Raw genomic sequence first — 16,232 nt, 5'->3', positions numbered from 1 at the left:
AAAATAGGTCATACTAAACTGCTTACACAGACAACATAAACAGTCAATTTTTTTGGTGAGGACCATGGCAACAAGATGTAAACCAATAATCAGTCTCCTCCTCACTCCTTTCCACCTTCTCCTTGGAAAAATATCCGGCACTTTAGCGAAATGCTTCACCAGATAGTCGCCAACTCTGTCTGCTGGTCAATGATGCCGACTTGGGACTGAAAATGTAGAAAATGTAGTTAGATGGTATCATGTTGTAAGGAGACTCTTACAACAGTAAATAAGGCATCCTGGAGCACCCTGCTAGCTAGCCTCCATCTTCATCCCCCATCTCAAGTCATCTCTCCAAACTTAATTATTGAAAAAAAGATTAAAAAAAGAGCTAACTATTAAAAGAAAATGAAGCATTCTGTAATCAGTCATCTTAACCACTTAATAAATACATACAGGGTGGTTGTTGCTGCACAACTTATGTGTCGCTCCACCTTCTGGGCCTAATTCTGTCATGGCAGCTGTTACATTTCCAGATCTGCAGCCCCAAACCGTTTGCTGGGAGACTTCTGCTCTCTTTCCTGCTTTGATTTCCTTTAGCCTGGTGGTTTGTAGCTGATAACTGGCTTCTCACAGTCTGGACCAATGCTGCTGAGAAGAATGCAGGAAGATGCTGTGGTACAATGCCGGAACAGAGACTTTAAATATCTCTTCTGTGGCAGCAAAGACAACACACAACCTTTCAGTAACTATAATGCTGCATCCTGAGCTCATCCACGCACCTATTACATGAATTTCCCCTGACATAATACACTTTTCACATGTGCTGGTTCATCTCCCGCAGCCCTTGAGCAGTCTGGCTTCCCACAAACACAGTCGCACAACAAACACACAGGTTACCCTCAAAGATTTTAACATGGTGCTTCAGGACTGCGTGGCTCCTCCACATTCACATATGTGCCTCAGGAAAACACGTTTTAACTTGTCTTCATCAGAAAGAGGCTGTTTCTGCTAACATCATCAGTTACACGTCTGGTTATGAGAAACAAGTTCCTCAGCATCTATGTGCTCACTCACTGTAAACCAACATATAGCCGGTGGCGTCGGCTAAGTGTGGAAAATGTAAATGAGTGTTTTTGAATTAACTTGGCCCAGCAGTGTCCGCTGGCTCTAACAAGGCTTTGACAAAGTGTTCAGCCACTGTCATCAGTGCAGACTCAGCAGGCAGACGCCGCCCTCGCCGTGAGGTCACTACTTGATTATCACTGTGCACTTAAAAGAGGCGAGCACCTCGGCTGTTCCACCAAACTTCTGGGACTGCATGAGACCCTCCCCCGTCACCGTGGACGCTCTGCCTTGTTAAACCGCCTAATTAGCAAGAATCCTCTCCTAATCACCATCTCTAATGGCCTGTCCAAAACGATCGACAAACGGGGGTTTCACCAGCCGAAGTCTTGGCAAAGTCGGCCATTTTTAGACTCAATTAATTTTTCAAATGAGAGGATTGGGTTTCGTGTGAAAGACAGAGGGGCTGTGACAGAAAGTTCGAGGAAGTGGAGAGGCGAGTAGACGATGGAGGGTGAGCGAGATACACTGACCGAGACAGAAAAAGGAAGGCGGGCCTGCAAATGTCAGGAATGTAATGACCGGTGTAATGTTTCAGCTGCTGAGCGCCTCAGGGACTTGATGATAAAAAGCCACTGAAGTGATTAAGGCTGTGGATCTGTCTAATGATTTGCTCTCTTCAGTTACACGGTGTGAGAGGATTACCACTGTTTCCAGGGCTGTGTGAGTCTGTGCGTGTGTGTGCATTTTTTAATTGTGCGTTTACTCTGACAATTTGTACAATTTGTTAATGCAGCGGAGGAACTTTGGTGTGTGACACTGATCTCATAATCCCACGTGTTGGATAGATTCAGCATCCACTGAGACACACTGTACACTCGGTGTGGTGTGTGTCAGCAGTTGCTATGGCAACTGTAGAGCAGTTAGTTTGGTGTTTTCTTTTTGTTGTTAACTGGGTTTAGTTTCAGAGTGGCTTTTCATGTTTCAGTTTATTTATTTATTTTTTATTTTTCATTATCTAAAAAGTTTTAATTTAGGGATTATTTGTAGTTTTAGTTGTTTTTATTACAACTATGTGGGCCGTAGGGTCAAGATTTAAAGCTTAACACCAGGACTGTAAAACGAAACTGGTACATAAAAGAAAAACTAAATAATTATGAAGAGTGGAGTGTGGCGGATTCATTGAGGAGTCTCACAGCCTGAGAAAAGAAGCTGCTCTGTAGTCTGAAGCTCTGGCTGTGGATACTTCTGACTGTCGATTCCCTCACAATATGAACTCTCATCACTGTTTATAATGCGGCTGACGGCGTGGCGTTGCTTCACAGCAGAGTTCTCCTGATGTCTGGGTGTACAGTGTGAACAGGTGGAGGCTGAGCACGCAGCCCTGGAGGACTCCGGTGTTGAACATTGATTAAGAATATTAAGAAGTTCAGAAAACTACAACAATACAAATAAAATAAATAAAATAATAAATAAATAAATAATAAAATAATAAATAAAACTCCTTTTTTAAGGCTAGTGGAGAGAGCTGCAGTGATAAGTCTAGACCTTGTCAACTATTAATGTGATCATTAACTACTTTGATAACTGATTGATTGGTTTGACAGTTTTGATAAGAATAAGTTTTTCTGATACCAGTTCTTAAATGTGTATATGTTAATGTTTGTTTACTCCTCCATGGCAGTAAAGTGAATATCTTTGGCTTGTTGTGGACGTTTGAGGACGTCATCTTGGGCTTTGGGAAACACTGAAACATTATTTTCTCACATTTTTTAACATTTAATATTTCAAACAACTAATCAATTAATCAAGAAAGAAATCGTCTGATGAAAATAATCATTAGTTGCATCCTCACAAGTGACCAGCTGACAACTGAGCCATCATTGTGTCAGTTAGTTTTCATCTAGTCTTGACTTTTGTTTCAGTTGACTAAAGAGTTTTTAGTTGTGTGTTTAGTTTTAGTGAACTTTAATAACCTTGCTCCAGTGACGTTGGTGTTGTAATTCAGCGGCTCTGCTGCACTTTCTCAGAGGCTCACATGAATTCGGGCAAAAAAGGTGAGGAGGTCCTTCCATCCATCTCTCCACTTCCCTGCCAATTTTTACCACTCTCCGTCTCCATCTTTCATCATTCCCCCTCTCACGGCTCCATCTCACTCACTTTCAACTTTTTCACATCACCCTATCACCCTCTGTCCCCTTCCCACCCTCATCTGTCTGCTTCGGTATATTTCTCAGCCTCCTCCTCTCTTCTCCTTTCTCCTCTCCTCAGCCCCCTCATCTTTCACTTTCTCACCTACTTTGCCATCCATCTTTTTCTCTCCCTGCTGAGCCTCTCTGTTGGCTTCTGCCTCCTCTCTCTCTCGCTCTTGCTCCTGTTCTACGTCTCCATCGCTTCCTTTTGCTTGCTCACCCATCATATGAGTTGTTGTGCTGTAAATAGCTCAGGGGCTACTCCAGGTGGTGTCACAGGGATGTCTAGGATCCGGTGAATATGCATACGGAGCATTTGTGAGTGTGTTCAACACCACAGATCTGGGACACAAGATGAAGTTTGTGGTCGAGGTAACACAAACACACACTCATCTCTTCCCCACCCATCAGTTTATTTAGGAGAGGAGTACAATTTGTGCTTTTTTCTCTGACCCACCTTTTGTAGCACTGACCTGCAGGGAAAGTAAATTCCAACAAGTCCTCCAAACTGAACCACAAATCAGGTTGTTTGTCTTTGTTTTTAAAGATGACCCATACGAGTGTTTGTTGAACCGGTACCCCTGTTGTTAGGACGACTCTGCAGCCGGGCGATCAGCTCTGTCAGGCTGCACTCAGGGGGTTTCGAGGAGAATACTAACATCAGCAGGATTACATGCTCACAATGACAACGTTTAGCTGGTGTAATGTTTAACATTGTCACCAAAGTAGTTCAGCATGTTGTTTTCCACTTCATACAAAATAAAGCTGAGGCTAACGACCAAAGTACTGACCATACCAGAGGACGACTTATAGAGATGTGAACGTGTTTGATTCTGTCGTGTTTTTCACTGACGTCTCTGATTTTTCTGCTGTGGCTGTTTTATGTATCGTGCTGCTTTGCAACAGGTGAATTAGCTCTTCACAGTAATGTTAGCGAACATGTTGTTATCATATGAAAGCATCAAACATGCATTTTAGATTGATGAGATGTTCACACGTGACGGTCTAAGAGCAGCTGATGCAGTGGCTTTTCCACCTGGGAGTTTTTATAAACAAACATTATGATTGGTTCTTTTGGGGAAAGTAGAAGTTTGACTTGACAATAATTGATCCATGAATGTCTGTAGATCTGTGTCTGTGTTTACTAGATGAGGATAGATTTAATTTTATTAATGAAACATTTGATGGTGGTGCGAGAAACTTTCAGCCCACTGCAGTTTTTAGGATTTATTTACTGAGGAATATTACATGAATATTTCTGCTGAATTTAATGGCAGCACAGCTAATAATTTTCCATTTGTGGAAGAGAGAATGCCACCTACTGCCTCTGTGTTCAGAGATAAAAGTCATTACCTGCATTATCATACTGGATACTATCATATCATACGTTTAAGGAAAACCTCAGCGTTGGTTGAATTGTCTTCTTTTTTTTTTTTGGTGGGGAAATTCTCGTTAATTCTTGATCAGATGATGAGGAAAAGCGCATATCCCCACACCGACTTAGGGAAAGTGTTTTGAGAGGAGGAAGCAGCTGTCTGACGCTGGTCTTTTGATGGTATAATTACATTTGAAAGTTTATATTAATAGCTCACACAATTGCTTTACAAGTCATTCATTCTCCAACAATTACAAGGCACCTCCGCTGACTTTTATTGTATGAAAAGGCTCTGTAGCCATCTCTCTCACTTCTTCCCTCTTTCATCTTTCCCTGCTCTCTTTCCTCTCCTGCCATTGTTTTGTCTGAGTCTTTCCCCCCTCTCGCTCCCCCTGTTCTCCGTGTCCCTGTGGGGTTTCTCCAGCAGCTGTCATGCAGTAGTGTGAGCATGAGGGGAGATGATCTATGGGCTTCTACACTGGAGCAATTAGCCAAAAGAAAATTCAGAGTGGAGAGAAGGATACAGTAGAGAAACGGGAGGTGATAAAGAGGTTGAGACAGAGGAGAGGCACTCCGGAGTAACAAAAGAAAAGAGAAAGGGGGGGAAGTGGTGGAGGGGTCAGATGATGCGCTCACAGAGGTGATGGGGAGGAAGGTGAACGCGTACAAAGATTGAAGGAAATAAATGGATCTGGGAAAAGAGGAACGGTCCGGTGAAATTTCAAGGGTAGAGAGGGGATGAAGAGTAATTAGACGGAGAGATCCAGAATGGCAGGAGGGGGCATATAACAGCTGGGAGTTAAAGAGAGGAAAAGGCAATGTAAAGGTAGGCAGGGAAGGAAAGAAGGAAGCAAAGGTAGGAATATTAGGGTGGATGGGGTGGAGGCCAGGAGGAGGCTGTGATGCTGCATCGCAGAGGAGGAAAGTGAGGTGAGAGGAAAAGTAGGACAGGTGGAGAAAGAGAGGTAGAACAAAAAGAGAGGATGCAGAACAAAGTATAACAAGATAAAAACCTTAATAAAACAATAATCCTACTCTATTCCAAACTTTTTTGCTGAAATGATTAAATGACAAAGAAAGAGTTCATAAAGTAAACTTAGAAAGAAATGTATGTCATCAGCGCTCATTTAAGATGTGGTCCCGCCTGCATCACAAAACAAGATGTAAACAAACATCATCTCGCCTCTCCTCCATGTCTTTGTCTCTCTAAACATACACATTGTACCCTCAGTATATATATAATATACAGTAGACCTGTCAGTTCTACCCAGCCAACGTACTCCTCAGTCAAACACAGCACAGTGTGTGTTTCTCTGTAAACACTCGTTGTCTGTCAGCGGCGTCCTCTCGTGATCTGGAGCTGCCACCAGACGGGCTGCAGGCCCGAGCCGAGGCTCCCTGAGAGACGAGCCGTCCTGTCGCTCTCTCTCTTTCTTACCCTGAGCCGGAGGGGCCTCGCGTCTGACAGCTGGTCCCAACGCTGAGACCCGCTCAGACCATCTGTCCGGGCCACGCAGAGAGCGGTACAGCTGACATGACACTCTCTTGGTGTTTTTCTCTTTCATGAATGGGCGTCACCGTCACTGGGTATTATTCATCCGATAACAGTGTTAAAGCCTAATCTCAGTTAACCACAAGTTGGTGATCATTACTACTGTTAGTGATTGTAAGAGTTCAGTGTTGATTGCTGAGATGTGGTGATGTTGCTACAAGGGAGTCAGATGGGACAAGAAACAGTGGAGTGGTGAGACAATTAGACAGATTTTAAACAAACCTCCAGGGTAGAAGCCAAATGATTTGGATGAACTGGAGCTGTTAAATAATTACCCAACTGTCCACCAGAAACATCCCTCACATTTGCACACAGTCTCACTGTGCAGTGAGAGACTACTCTCAATGTTATTGCTAGTTGAAGTGTTGGATAATCTACCTGTTACGCTTCATCACAACCTCTCTGACTGTGAGAACACAGCTGCTCTAAACTGAAATGATTCTTTAACGAATACGTCTGGAGATATTCTGTTAATACATTTAACAGATGTACAAATGTATCCCACTCTCAGTTATTGTCTGTACGTCTGATATTATTTCAGTGAGCCACAGATCACAATCTTTGTCCCAGAGCTACTGAAGGGGATATTCTCATTTTCAGCTTCATTGTTTTATTTTGGTAACTTCTAGAATATGTTTTCTTGGTATTCATTGCATCAGTTTTCTCGTACAGTTCCCCATCCGTCTGAAACGCTCTGTTTTAGCTCCTGTCTATTTAAGGCCCCGCCCACTGAATACTCAGTCTTCTCTGATTGGTCAGCTCACAGACACCTGACCCAGAATTGCTAACAACAACAGAGCAGCTCTGCTAAATCAATTCTTAAGTGTCAAACTAGGCGCCAGTCAAAAATAATGCAAATGTGTGACGTGGTGACAGTGTGATGTCACAAAGTCACAGAATTATAAGAGAGACTACTGGTGTTTCAGGCATTTCAAGAGCGGGAGAGACTCGCTTCACTGGGCTTTTTAAATTTCAAGACCTTTTACATCAAGAACCTTCATATAACTGAAGAAAAGGACAAACACAAAAACACAGTGTGTCATGAAATAGTCAAACCCTTTGCACGTGTTGCTTTAATACGACAAACATAGTTCATTGTGAGTCTACACTAGTAAACTGACCTGCTGCTGTAAATACACACTGGAACATCAAACCAGCCTCTGATAACACTCCCTAACAACGTTACTCTTGAGCATCGGTTCCTAAGCACGACTGCGTCCAGCTGTTTTATGGAACTACTGATTATTAAAAAGTAATGAGAGCATGTGTTTATGACCCTTCTCCAGACAGTTTGAGAGATGAACCGACACGTTGTTGGTTTTTGTTCTTTCATTTCATTGACAATTATGAAAATGTAGAGTCTCGACAGCCTCAATGTTCCCAAATCTGATTTAAAACTTTGTTGCACAAGTCCCACATTCCAGAAAATTACATGAATTACAATTTTAAGCGAGTCCTTGCAAGCGTGCAGAAGCAATTGTCGATCGCTGAATGGGATCATGAACGAGGAACATGTTGCTCATTCCTCTGGAGCGGCACGTACAAGGGTTTGGTCCTCCGCGGTGGTATTCCCAGGTCAGCAGCCTGACGTACAACATGAAACAATTAAACATAGAGGACGGTGGGAAAGGGAATTATTGATGCAGAAAATTGATTTTTGTTATGAAACGCAAGCACGTCGCTTTGAAGGATGTCTCAAGCGGCGGTTCTAAACAAGCTCACGCCGTGTTGCGCGTGTGTGTGTTTGTGAGTGTGGCTCGATGTGTGTGTTTGTGACTCATTTATTTACTGTAATTAAACTAATGTCTGGGAATAATGTGCTAATGCTACACGTACCGTCTGTACGTGCTGTCATGCCACTTCAGGTCTAGTTTGAGCAGGTTTGAATGCTTATCAACTTGCAGCACAAATCCACAGGCGCACATCCACACGAGCACCTTATAGAATCTGCCAAACCGCAGCCTGTCTGGTGTAATGGGCGGCGTACTGTAAACATTATCTGTCTATCAGCACAGCTCAGCATCGCTCTACGCTGCACTGGCACTGTGGGTGTTTGCTCATGTGGATGTGTGTGTTTGTGTGCCGTAATAGATGGATTCAGGTATAAACAGCTGGTCCTGTGATATTCTGTTGTCGCTGTCATCACTCCAGCAGATTCCCCACTGATTCTCTACCAACTTTACGCCTTAACTCACAAGCTCTCTGTTACTGCACCTCTCAGTAAAAGTATTATTAATTCAGGGTCAGTTTCTTGACTCCAGGAAATGAGTTTGAGGAGGAGGATTCCATGGCTCTTCAGCTTGCAGATAAATCAGAAGTTTATTGAGATAAATGTTGCAGCCCACACTGGCCGCCATCTACATGAGATGAAGATCTTTGGATGCGGTGGTTAATGAGACTGATCCAGTGAAACAGAGAGGAAACCTCCTGATGAGGTCCAAAAAATGGTTTCATTTTTATTATCTGATGTTTTAAAAGCGTGTGGCTTGTGAATACACACTGTCTGTCTTCCGTCTCTTGCCAGCCAGCTGGGAGATGTAGCGGCTAGTTCACTACAGTATGTTCAACAGGCTCTCTTAGCTAATACATACTTATTAGTCTAATAAAAACTCTGTTAAATGTTGAAAATGCACAATCACAAATGTTCCTCAAATCCTGTAAAAACTTCAGAGTGGGATGTCTGCTGCAGCTGTGTGCTTTGTGCTAACATTAGCCACCACAGGACTCTGTTCCTTGAGCCACAGCTCTCTCCAGCTCAGGGACTTCACACTTCTGGTCCCTGAGCTCCCAGTCCAGACTGCCACTGTAGCTGCATGGCTAACTGAGCTAACTAGCTAACGGCAGCCACAGTTAGAGGCAGTTAGCGGTAACACTGGTGATACGCTGATCAATACCTCACTCTTTGTCCTCCTCTCACCTCGCCTCTTTCTCCATTTTCTCCTGCAGACAGCAACTTCATCCTGGCCAACGCACAGGTGTCGAAGGGCTTTCCCATCGTTTACTGCTCTGATGGCTTCTGCGAGCTCACAGGCTTCTCCCGGGCCGAGGTCATGCAGAAGAGCTGTGCCTGTAAGTTCCTGTACGGGCCGGAGACCAGCGAAAGCATCATCCTCAGCATTGATGAAGCCCTGGAGGAGCGCAAGGAGTTTAAGGACGAGATCATGTTCTACAACAAGACGGGTGAGCAGCAGTTTGCTGAGTTGCTGTCATTTGCATACCTTTCATTTATCATTTAATTCAGCTGCACTTTCATGCTCACACATGCCCTGTGCCTTCCTCTACCGTTTACCAATTAAGTATTGAAACCAAGGCAAGTAGAAAGGCAGAGAAAGCCATTAGAGAGCGCACAGAGCGGTTACCATGTATGACTTTCCTTTTATATTTCCATAAAAAAGATAGCAATTCTCTGTGGCTATTTCTGGATAAGCCACATTTAAATTGGCATGGATGAACCCGTGGATAGATGAAGTAATAGATGCATGAATGGATGTATTGCTTTTTTTATTGGCCCAGTCTCATTAAAAGGTGATTAAACAAAGCAATCAGTCACAAAAGTGCCCGAGTTATTATTTAACGCTGAGACACATTAAACTTTCATCGCTATCAGCGAGTGACTCTTTAACCCTGTCTCCTTCGATTACACTGAGCCCGACGGCCGGCCGTGGTGCGGTATGGTTTGGTGTGTGCCTCGCTGATTAGCCAGCTGGCCAGTGAGCAAGATGGAGTCGAAAATAATGAGCACATCTAGGCATCAGTGGATACATGCTTGCTGCGATGTGGGATGGTGCCATGTGCACTTGCATGGTTACTGCAGAGTTTCCTTCACTTTCAGGCTTCTTGCAGGAGATTCAGTTTTTGTGAATCTGCAAACTTTTTTTTTTTGATTAAGCCCGGCCCCATCCGGTGGTGAATGTTCTCGGCTGCAGCTCCGTCACAAATCGAGGGAAATTAGTTATTTGTTATATCAGAGCTGCAAACACACACTTCTAATGTCAACACAACTGTTAAGAATGAAGAGTTCATTCCTGAGTTCATTCCTGTCCGAACATATTGATTAGTCTCACTACCAGGTCCGTTTAGTAGCTGCTCTGGAGGTTGAAGTTGATTCTAGACCTTTTAGACCTTTTCATCTCAGCTATTGTGCCAACATGGACGAGAAATACTGAAAGTGCTGCGGAAAACATGGAAATGTGGACCTTTAAAATTCCTTGACACCCTGAGTACAGCCCTCACCTGATAATCAGACTGACCTGACATTTTGTTTTGTTGCTTCAGTCTTTCAGCGTGACATTGTGTAAATGTTTTCTCATTCTTTCTTTGACTTATTTTGCCTGAACTACTCAGAGGTGAGTAATGTACCTGCCTGACATCATCTCAGTGAGCTGAATGTTTTTACATTAGTCAAAGATGTTCGACGATTTAAGAGTTGTTTGCTCTGAATGTAATCTCAGAACAACTTGTACAGTGGCACCACTTTATTTGCTCACAGAACTCATTCTTACATATTTTTGTGTCACCAGTTTTGCTATTTATCAATCCAGATTGTTTCGGTGTGAGTTGCTGTGCTGTGGTGATAAGAGGCTGCAGAGAGATGTGAGCTGCCCATTAAGCCTTGATGGCTGATGTGTATCTTTAACAGACATCAACAGACACAAGACAACACCTGTCTGAACTGCACGACAACACACGGGATGTGTGGGCAGAGTTTCAGCAGCTAAATGGACCTTTTGGTGACGCTGTTTTGTCAACAGTTGTAAAGATTGTGTGATACAGTGTGATCTGCTCTGACTCACTCGTGCAGGTATTATTATGGTATGTGCATGTGTCGGATGTCATGCCGCTCTCCTGTCATCTTTCTCTCATTTATAAAACAGCTTCAGTTGATGACTCAGTGCAGTTTGCATAGACACAGCCATGCTAATACCATCACAGATGTGGCTGCCTACGCCGATCTGTCTCCTGCTTTGTTGTCTTTTTCTGTCACACCCCTCAATCTCCTTTTCCCGTCTGTTCCCTTTCACTTCCCTTTTGTACCTCTCATCTCCCTCTGCCTCTCTCATGTCAATACCATTTTCTTTTCTCCCACCTCGTTTAACATTTCCCCATAGCGCTGTTTGTGCTGGTTTGTCTCTTTCTTATCTTTTTTACTTCCCTTGTTGCCTCATCCCTCTCCTTGCGTCTGTCACAGCAGTGTCCTGAAAGTAAATGTAGCTGATTGTCCTCCGTCTGTCAGCCGGAGAGAAAGTGAAAGCTGCGTGTTTGCAATCAGGAACGTTGTTTCTCTCACTGTGCGCTTGATAGTGCTGCCTTGTCTCGCAGGCATGCAGATATTCACACACACACACACGCACACACACACACACACTCGCAGAGACAAAAACGCTGTGATTGAGTCATCACCGAGCGAGGAAGATTCAGTGAGTGGGAGTGATGGGAGGGAACTCCGTGGGAAATCCCTCTTAATTTATTCTCAGTCATTGAATAGAGAATCATGAACGATACTCCATCTTGACAGAATGTGCATCAAAAACCCCAAATTACACTTTTTCCTAAGATTAAAGCTTTTTGGAAGCAATAAAAAATCTGCTTTTTTGACATCAGTGAACCGTAAATGAATTAATTATTAAATAATCAAACAATCAAAGAGGAAAACAGCCCTGTGAAGAATAAAACTAGCTTTACTGGAAACAAATAAGACACCTGTGACTCTGCATAATGCAGATCACACTAGATTTAATGTGATTAATTAATTAACATTAACAAGACTTGAACCCCTGATGCTCAACATCTCTCTGTCTCTTTTTATGTTCCGTACAACATCTCAAACTGCAGTTTTCCTGCTCAGCTTGTCGGTTTGTTGTTGGACTCGGCTCTGCTTGAAAAACAGTGTTTGCTAACATTTAGCTTATTAGCTCAAGCTTCAGTTTGGTGCTACATAACAAAACCCTATTTCACCGGACGCAGGGGTCATGGGATGATATCAGTCTCATGGAAATCAGCCTCTGATTGTTTCCTCGTGTAGAAGGCTGTCAGATTCAAGTATATCTGCAAAGCATCTGTTATGTGCTATCAGTGAGCTGCAAAGGTGTAATAATGCTTCAAACACATGCAGTACGTGAGCCAAACAACTGTGAACTCTTTTATATAAGTGGCTGCTGGGGATAATGTCAGCAGATCTGAGTAGCAAACAGACTTTACTTGTCCTGTTGGAACAGGGATGTAGGTCATTTCTAAATAACATGAGTCCTGTGTGAAGGCTTTCGGTGATTATTTCCTGTACATGTGGTCATGTGATCCTTTATTAATAGAACAATATAGACTTTAGCAGCTTTAAGTCTTTAAGGACAAACACTGGTGTTGTGTCCTTTACAACTTGTTGGTACATCAAGCTGATAAAAGTGTCACAATAGTTCAGCACAAGCACAAAGTCGCTGATGCGGCACATACGCTGACCTGCAGTTCCTCTAACAAGGAAGCTATTTAGCGGGAGATGGGACCTCGGAGATGGGTTCACCTCTCGCTGTGCCTGGGGAGCAGCGACTCGGTCTATTTAAAGGCTCCGCTGCTCCACAGGGACGTCCAACTGTAGACAGGCTCACAAGTCTGGGAGTCTGTGAAACTGTTGCTCTAACCACCCACACACACACACACACACACACACACACACACACACACACACACACACACACACACACACACACACACACACACACACTCTGTGATTATACACACACATGTAAATCCATTCTGAGTCAAATCAGAGATGCTATGAAAGACTTAATAAGAGTGTTTTTCCCCTTGCAGCGGTGCTGTTCTGGTGTCTGCTGGACATTGTGCCAATTAAGAATGAGAAAGGAGACGTGGTGCTCTTTCTGGCCTCGTTTAAAGACATCACCGACACTAAAGCCAAAACCATCCAGGAGGACAAGAAGGAAGGTCAGTATGTGTTTGTATGAAGGAGGATTGTGATGGAAGGAAACGTCCAGTCATGATATCAAGCTCTCACAGGTTTACCTGGTCTCTAGGATGTGGATTGTGGATATTCATCAACATAATTAATTCATCTTGTTGATTAATTGTTTACAATGTATAAAAGGGTTATTCAAAATGTGCAGTATGGTGAAGATGGCATGATATACAGGTTAATGTCTTGTTAATGTGATTGTAGTTGTTGTTCTGTTTGTAGTATCTTCAGGTAACCCTGTTTTTTTTCTCTTCACATCTTTAAATGAATAAATAACTAATGTGTCAGCGCTGGCTGTTACATTCTGTCAGATCATTTAAAGCACTCCAACATCTCTGTCAGCACCTCAGCTCACACAACACCCTCCTGGTGTTTTAATCGTGCTCATCATCGTCAGCACAAAGAGCAACTAAAGGAAAACAAAGCTGCAAATTCTGCCCTCAAAATCAATTTCCTCAAACGATCATACCTTAAGGGCAACACCTGAGCTTAAGTCAGGGTCAGCCTGCAGAGCAAAAAGAGTGTGTGTGTGTGTGTGTGTGTGTGTGTGTGTGTGTGTGTGTGTGTGTGTGTGTGTGTGTGTGTGTGTGTGTGTGTGTGCATGAAGTCAGCAAACTGACTCTTCTCCTCTCAGGCCGGCCGACCCTGGATCTGCCTAATTACGCTCATTACTGTGAGAAAGCGGGAACAGGAAACAGAGAGCAGAGTTATTTTTGCCCACATAATGAAATGCTTTTCATAGAGAGGGAAAGAGGCTGATGCAGCGAGCCTTCAGACGGAGACAAACACCTAAATTTAATCTGTTCTGGTTGGAAAAGTTGGTTAAAACAAATTTATGCCTGGAAATGTGGATGTAAGTAAACTTGGTGTGTAAGCTGGACGACCTGGAGATGTGAAGGCACTCTGACACTGAGGCCTCCGTGCTGGGGAAGCATTTCAGGGACGGACAAACCCCTCCAATGCAACAACTCATCTCTCTGTCCGAACAGTGTGGATAGTGTGTGCAAAAGAGGGAATCCCATCACTGGCATCAGCAGACTCTTCTCTTTTCACCGTCTCTATTTTCTCTTTTCTCTGTCGAGGGTGAAATCTCCCTCCCGGCTTTGTTTCTTGCTGTCCAGTGTCCTTTCCCATCACCCTTATTTCTCATATTCCAGTTTACAGTATCCATCCATTCTCCCTCATCATCTGCCCTACAAGCCTTCTCCTTCCCCCCCTAATACACAACACCCGTCCCTCCCACACTCCCCTTCTACCCCAACAGGAATGGCCATAAAAGTGGAGGGAAATTCATTAGATCTAAAAATAAGCATGTCTCTGTCTCTGTGCTCCTGCCGTGTCGCGTCCCCCCGGGCTGCACCGCGTTATGAATGGCCCTGTCTCCTCGCCTCGTCTGGGGGTCCACACACACACACTCACGGCACACACCACCGAATGCACACTCTTTCCAAAGGACACTCAGAAGCAGTTATCACTTCTGTTCTGCAGCTTTTGTTATTGCCGTTATCCTCCTTCAAGCCAATCTCGGCTGTAGTCTTCTCCCGTGGACCGAGCTCAAAAACCTGGCAGCAATAAAGTGCCTTCTCCTATTACCCAGCTCCTTGCTCAGAACTCATCAATCCTGCACCATCTATGTTATCTACTTCTAGAAACACACACACACACAAGTGCGGCACGCACACAAACCCACTCCAGTAGCAATCAACCAAAGAAAATCTTCCATCCTTTACCGCCTCTGTGCCCCAGCAGCAGCTTATCAAAGCTGGAAATTGCTCTGTTTTGCTGGAGACGGTGTTTACACAATAAGACATCATCAGCCAATATTTATGGCTGGATAATGAGAATCAGAACAGGTAACACATGTTCTTTGACATTTACAAAAGCTCAATGCCGGTCAAATAGCTTTTTTTTTCACTCTGCTCATAAATTGTGCAATTTTGCTCAGAAATGACACATTTTTCCTGCTGCATATTCATGTTTTCCTATTCAGGATGGAATATTATGTATTTCATCAAGCATAATGACTGTTTCAGTCATCAGGAGTTAACCTTGGGGGGTAAAGTGCTGTAGAGGGGATTGTGTAGTAACGTGTGTGTGTGTGTGTGTGTGTGTGTGTGTGTGTGTGTGTGTGTGTGTGTGTGTGTGTGTGTGTGTGTTTACAGAGCGGCGGCGCAGCAGGGTGAAAACAGGCTCTTCGTTCAGCTCGGCTCGGATGCGGAGCAGCACGGTGCTCTACCACATCTCTGGTCACCTCCACAGCAGAGAGAAGAGCAAGATTAAACTCAACAAGGTATCATCAGAGACTCCAGACAACAGGCGAGATATGCACATGATGAGGGAGCATTCAGGAGTGGGTGGGGGAGGATTGTTATATGGGAAGTGAGGAGATTGCTGATGTTATTAACACAGTGGGAGAAAAAACAAAGGGGAAGGAGCTGTGAAGGAATATTGTGTCAAGATGGAGAAGAGCTCTCAACAGACGACCACCACGGGACCTTATCAGGAGAGAGTGTGTTCAGTGAACGACAAGAGCCAAGTCACTGTGGTTTTCACCTTCTTCATTACTTTGTCCATGCTGAAGTGACATGCTGGTGTTGGTGATGTACAGAGAGCGATATGATTGTTTTACACAAAAATCAACGATATTTGACCAGTTCTATGATGAACTGTGATTGTCTTGATTTGCTAAATTATCTTTTAAATTGACAAACGTGTAATTCATGGTACAACTCAAAAAGGAAAACAAAAATATCTCCACATTAACAACCGTACAAATGTTTTTAAAAAATTAGGTCCCTGATACCTTCAGTCACAAACTGTTTCAGGAGGGTGATTAGCATGCTACATGCCCGACTGCAGCATGTTCATTAGCTCGTTGCTAACTCTGCTGTGCCGTTTGGTGCTCGGCTAGTAGCAAACAACCAAACACAGCTGCCTACTTCAGCTACAAACAAGGTGAGATTGTACAAATAAGTTGAGTTGTGGGTCTGATTATTGACTGAAATATTATCTGCAAGCTATGTTGCCTGTAGCTGTCTGTCCTAATATGAAGTATGTCAGTTGATTAGGTGAAGTGATGTACTAAATTGCAAAATTGCTTTTTGA

General features: G+C 43.6%; 1 protein-coding gene across 2 annotated transcripts in view; it reads left to right on the top strand.

Moving 5' to 3' along the window:
• Nucleotides 1-16,232, top strand: part of kcnh8 (potassium voltage-gated channel, subfamily H (eag-related), member 8) — an 80,126-nt gene that overhangs the window by 34,593 nt on the left and 29,301 nt on the right. For both annotated transcript variants that reach the window (XM_037091397.1, XM_037091390.1), the window contains 3 exons: nt 9,110-9,343; nt 12,968-13,099; nt 15,290-15,417. In XM_037091397.1, coding sequence (XP_036947292.1) covers nt 9,214-9,343; nt 12,968-13,099; nt 15,290-15,417 — 390 coding nt within the window. In that variant the 5' untranslated portion in view covers nt 9,110-9,213. The remainder of the gene's footprint in view (nt 1-9,109; nt 9,344-12,967; nt 13,100-15,289; nt 15,418-16,232) is intronic.

This window comes from Acanthopagrus latus, chromosome 3 (genome assembly GCF_904848185.1).
Source record: "Acanthopagrus latus isolate v.2019 chromosome 3, fAcaLat1.1, whole genome shotgun sequence".
In the NCBI taxonomy this organism is placed as follows: Eukaryota; Metazoa; Chordata; class Actinopteri; order Spariformes; family Sparidae; genus Acanthopagrus; species Acanthopagrus latus.
Note: the sequence above shows the minus strand (reverse complement) of the source record. Positions and strands in the feature narration are given on the sequence as shown.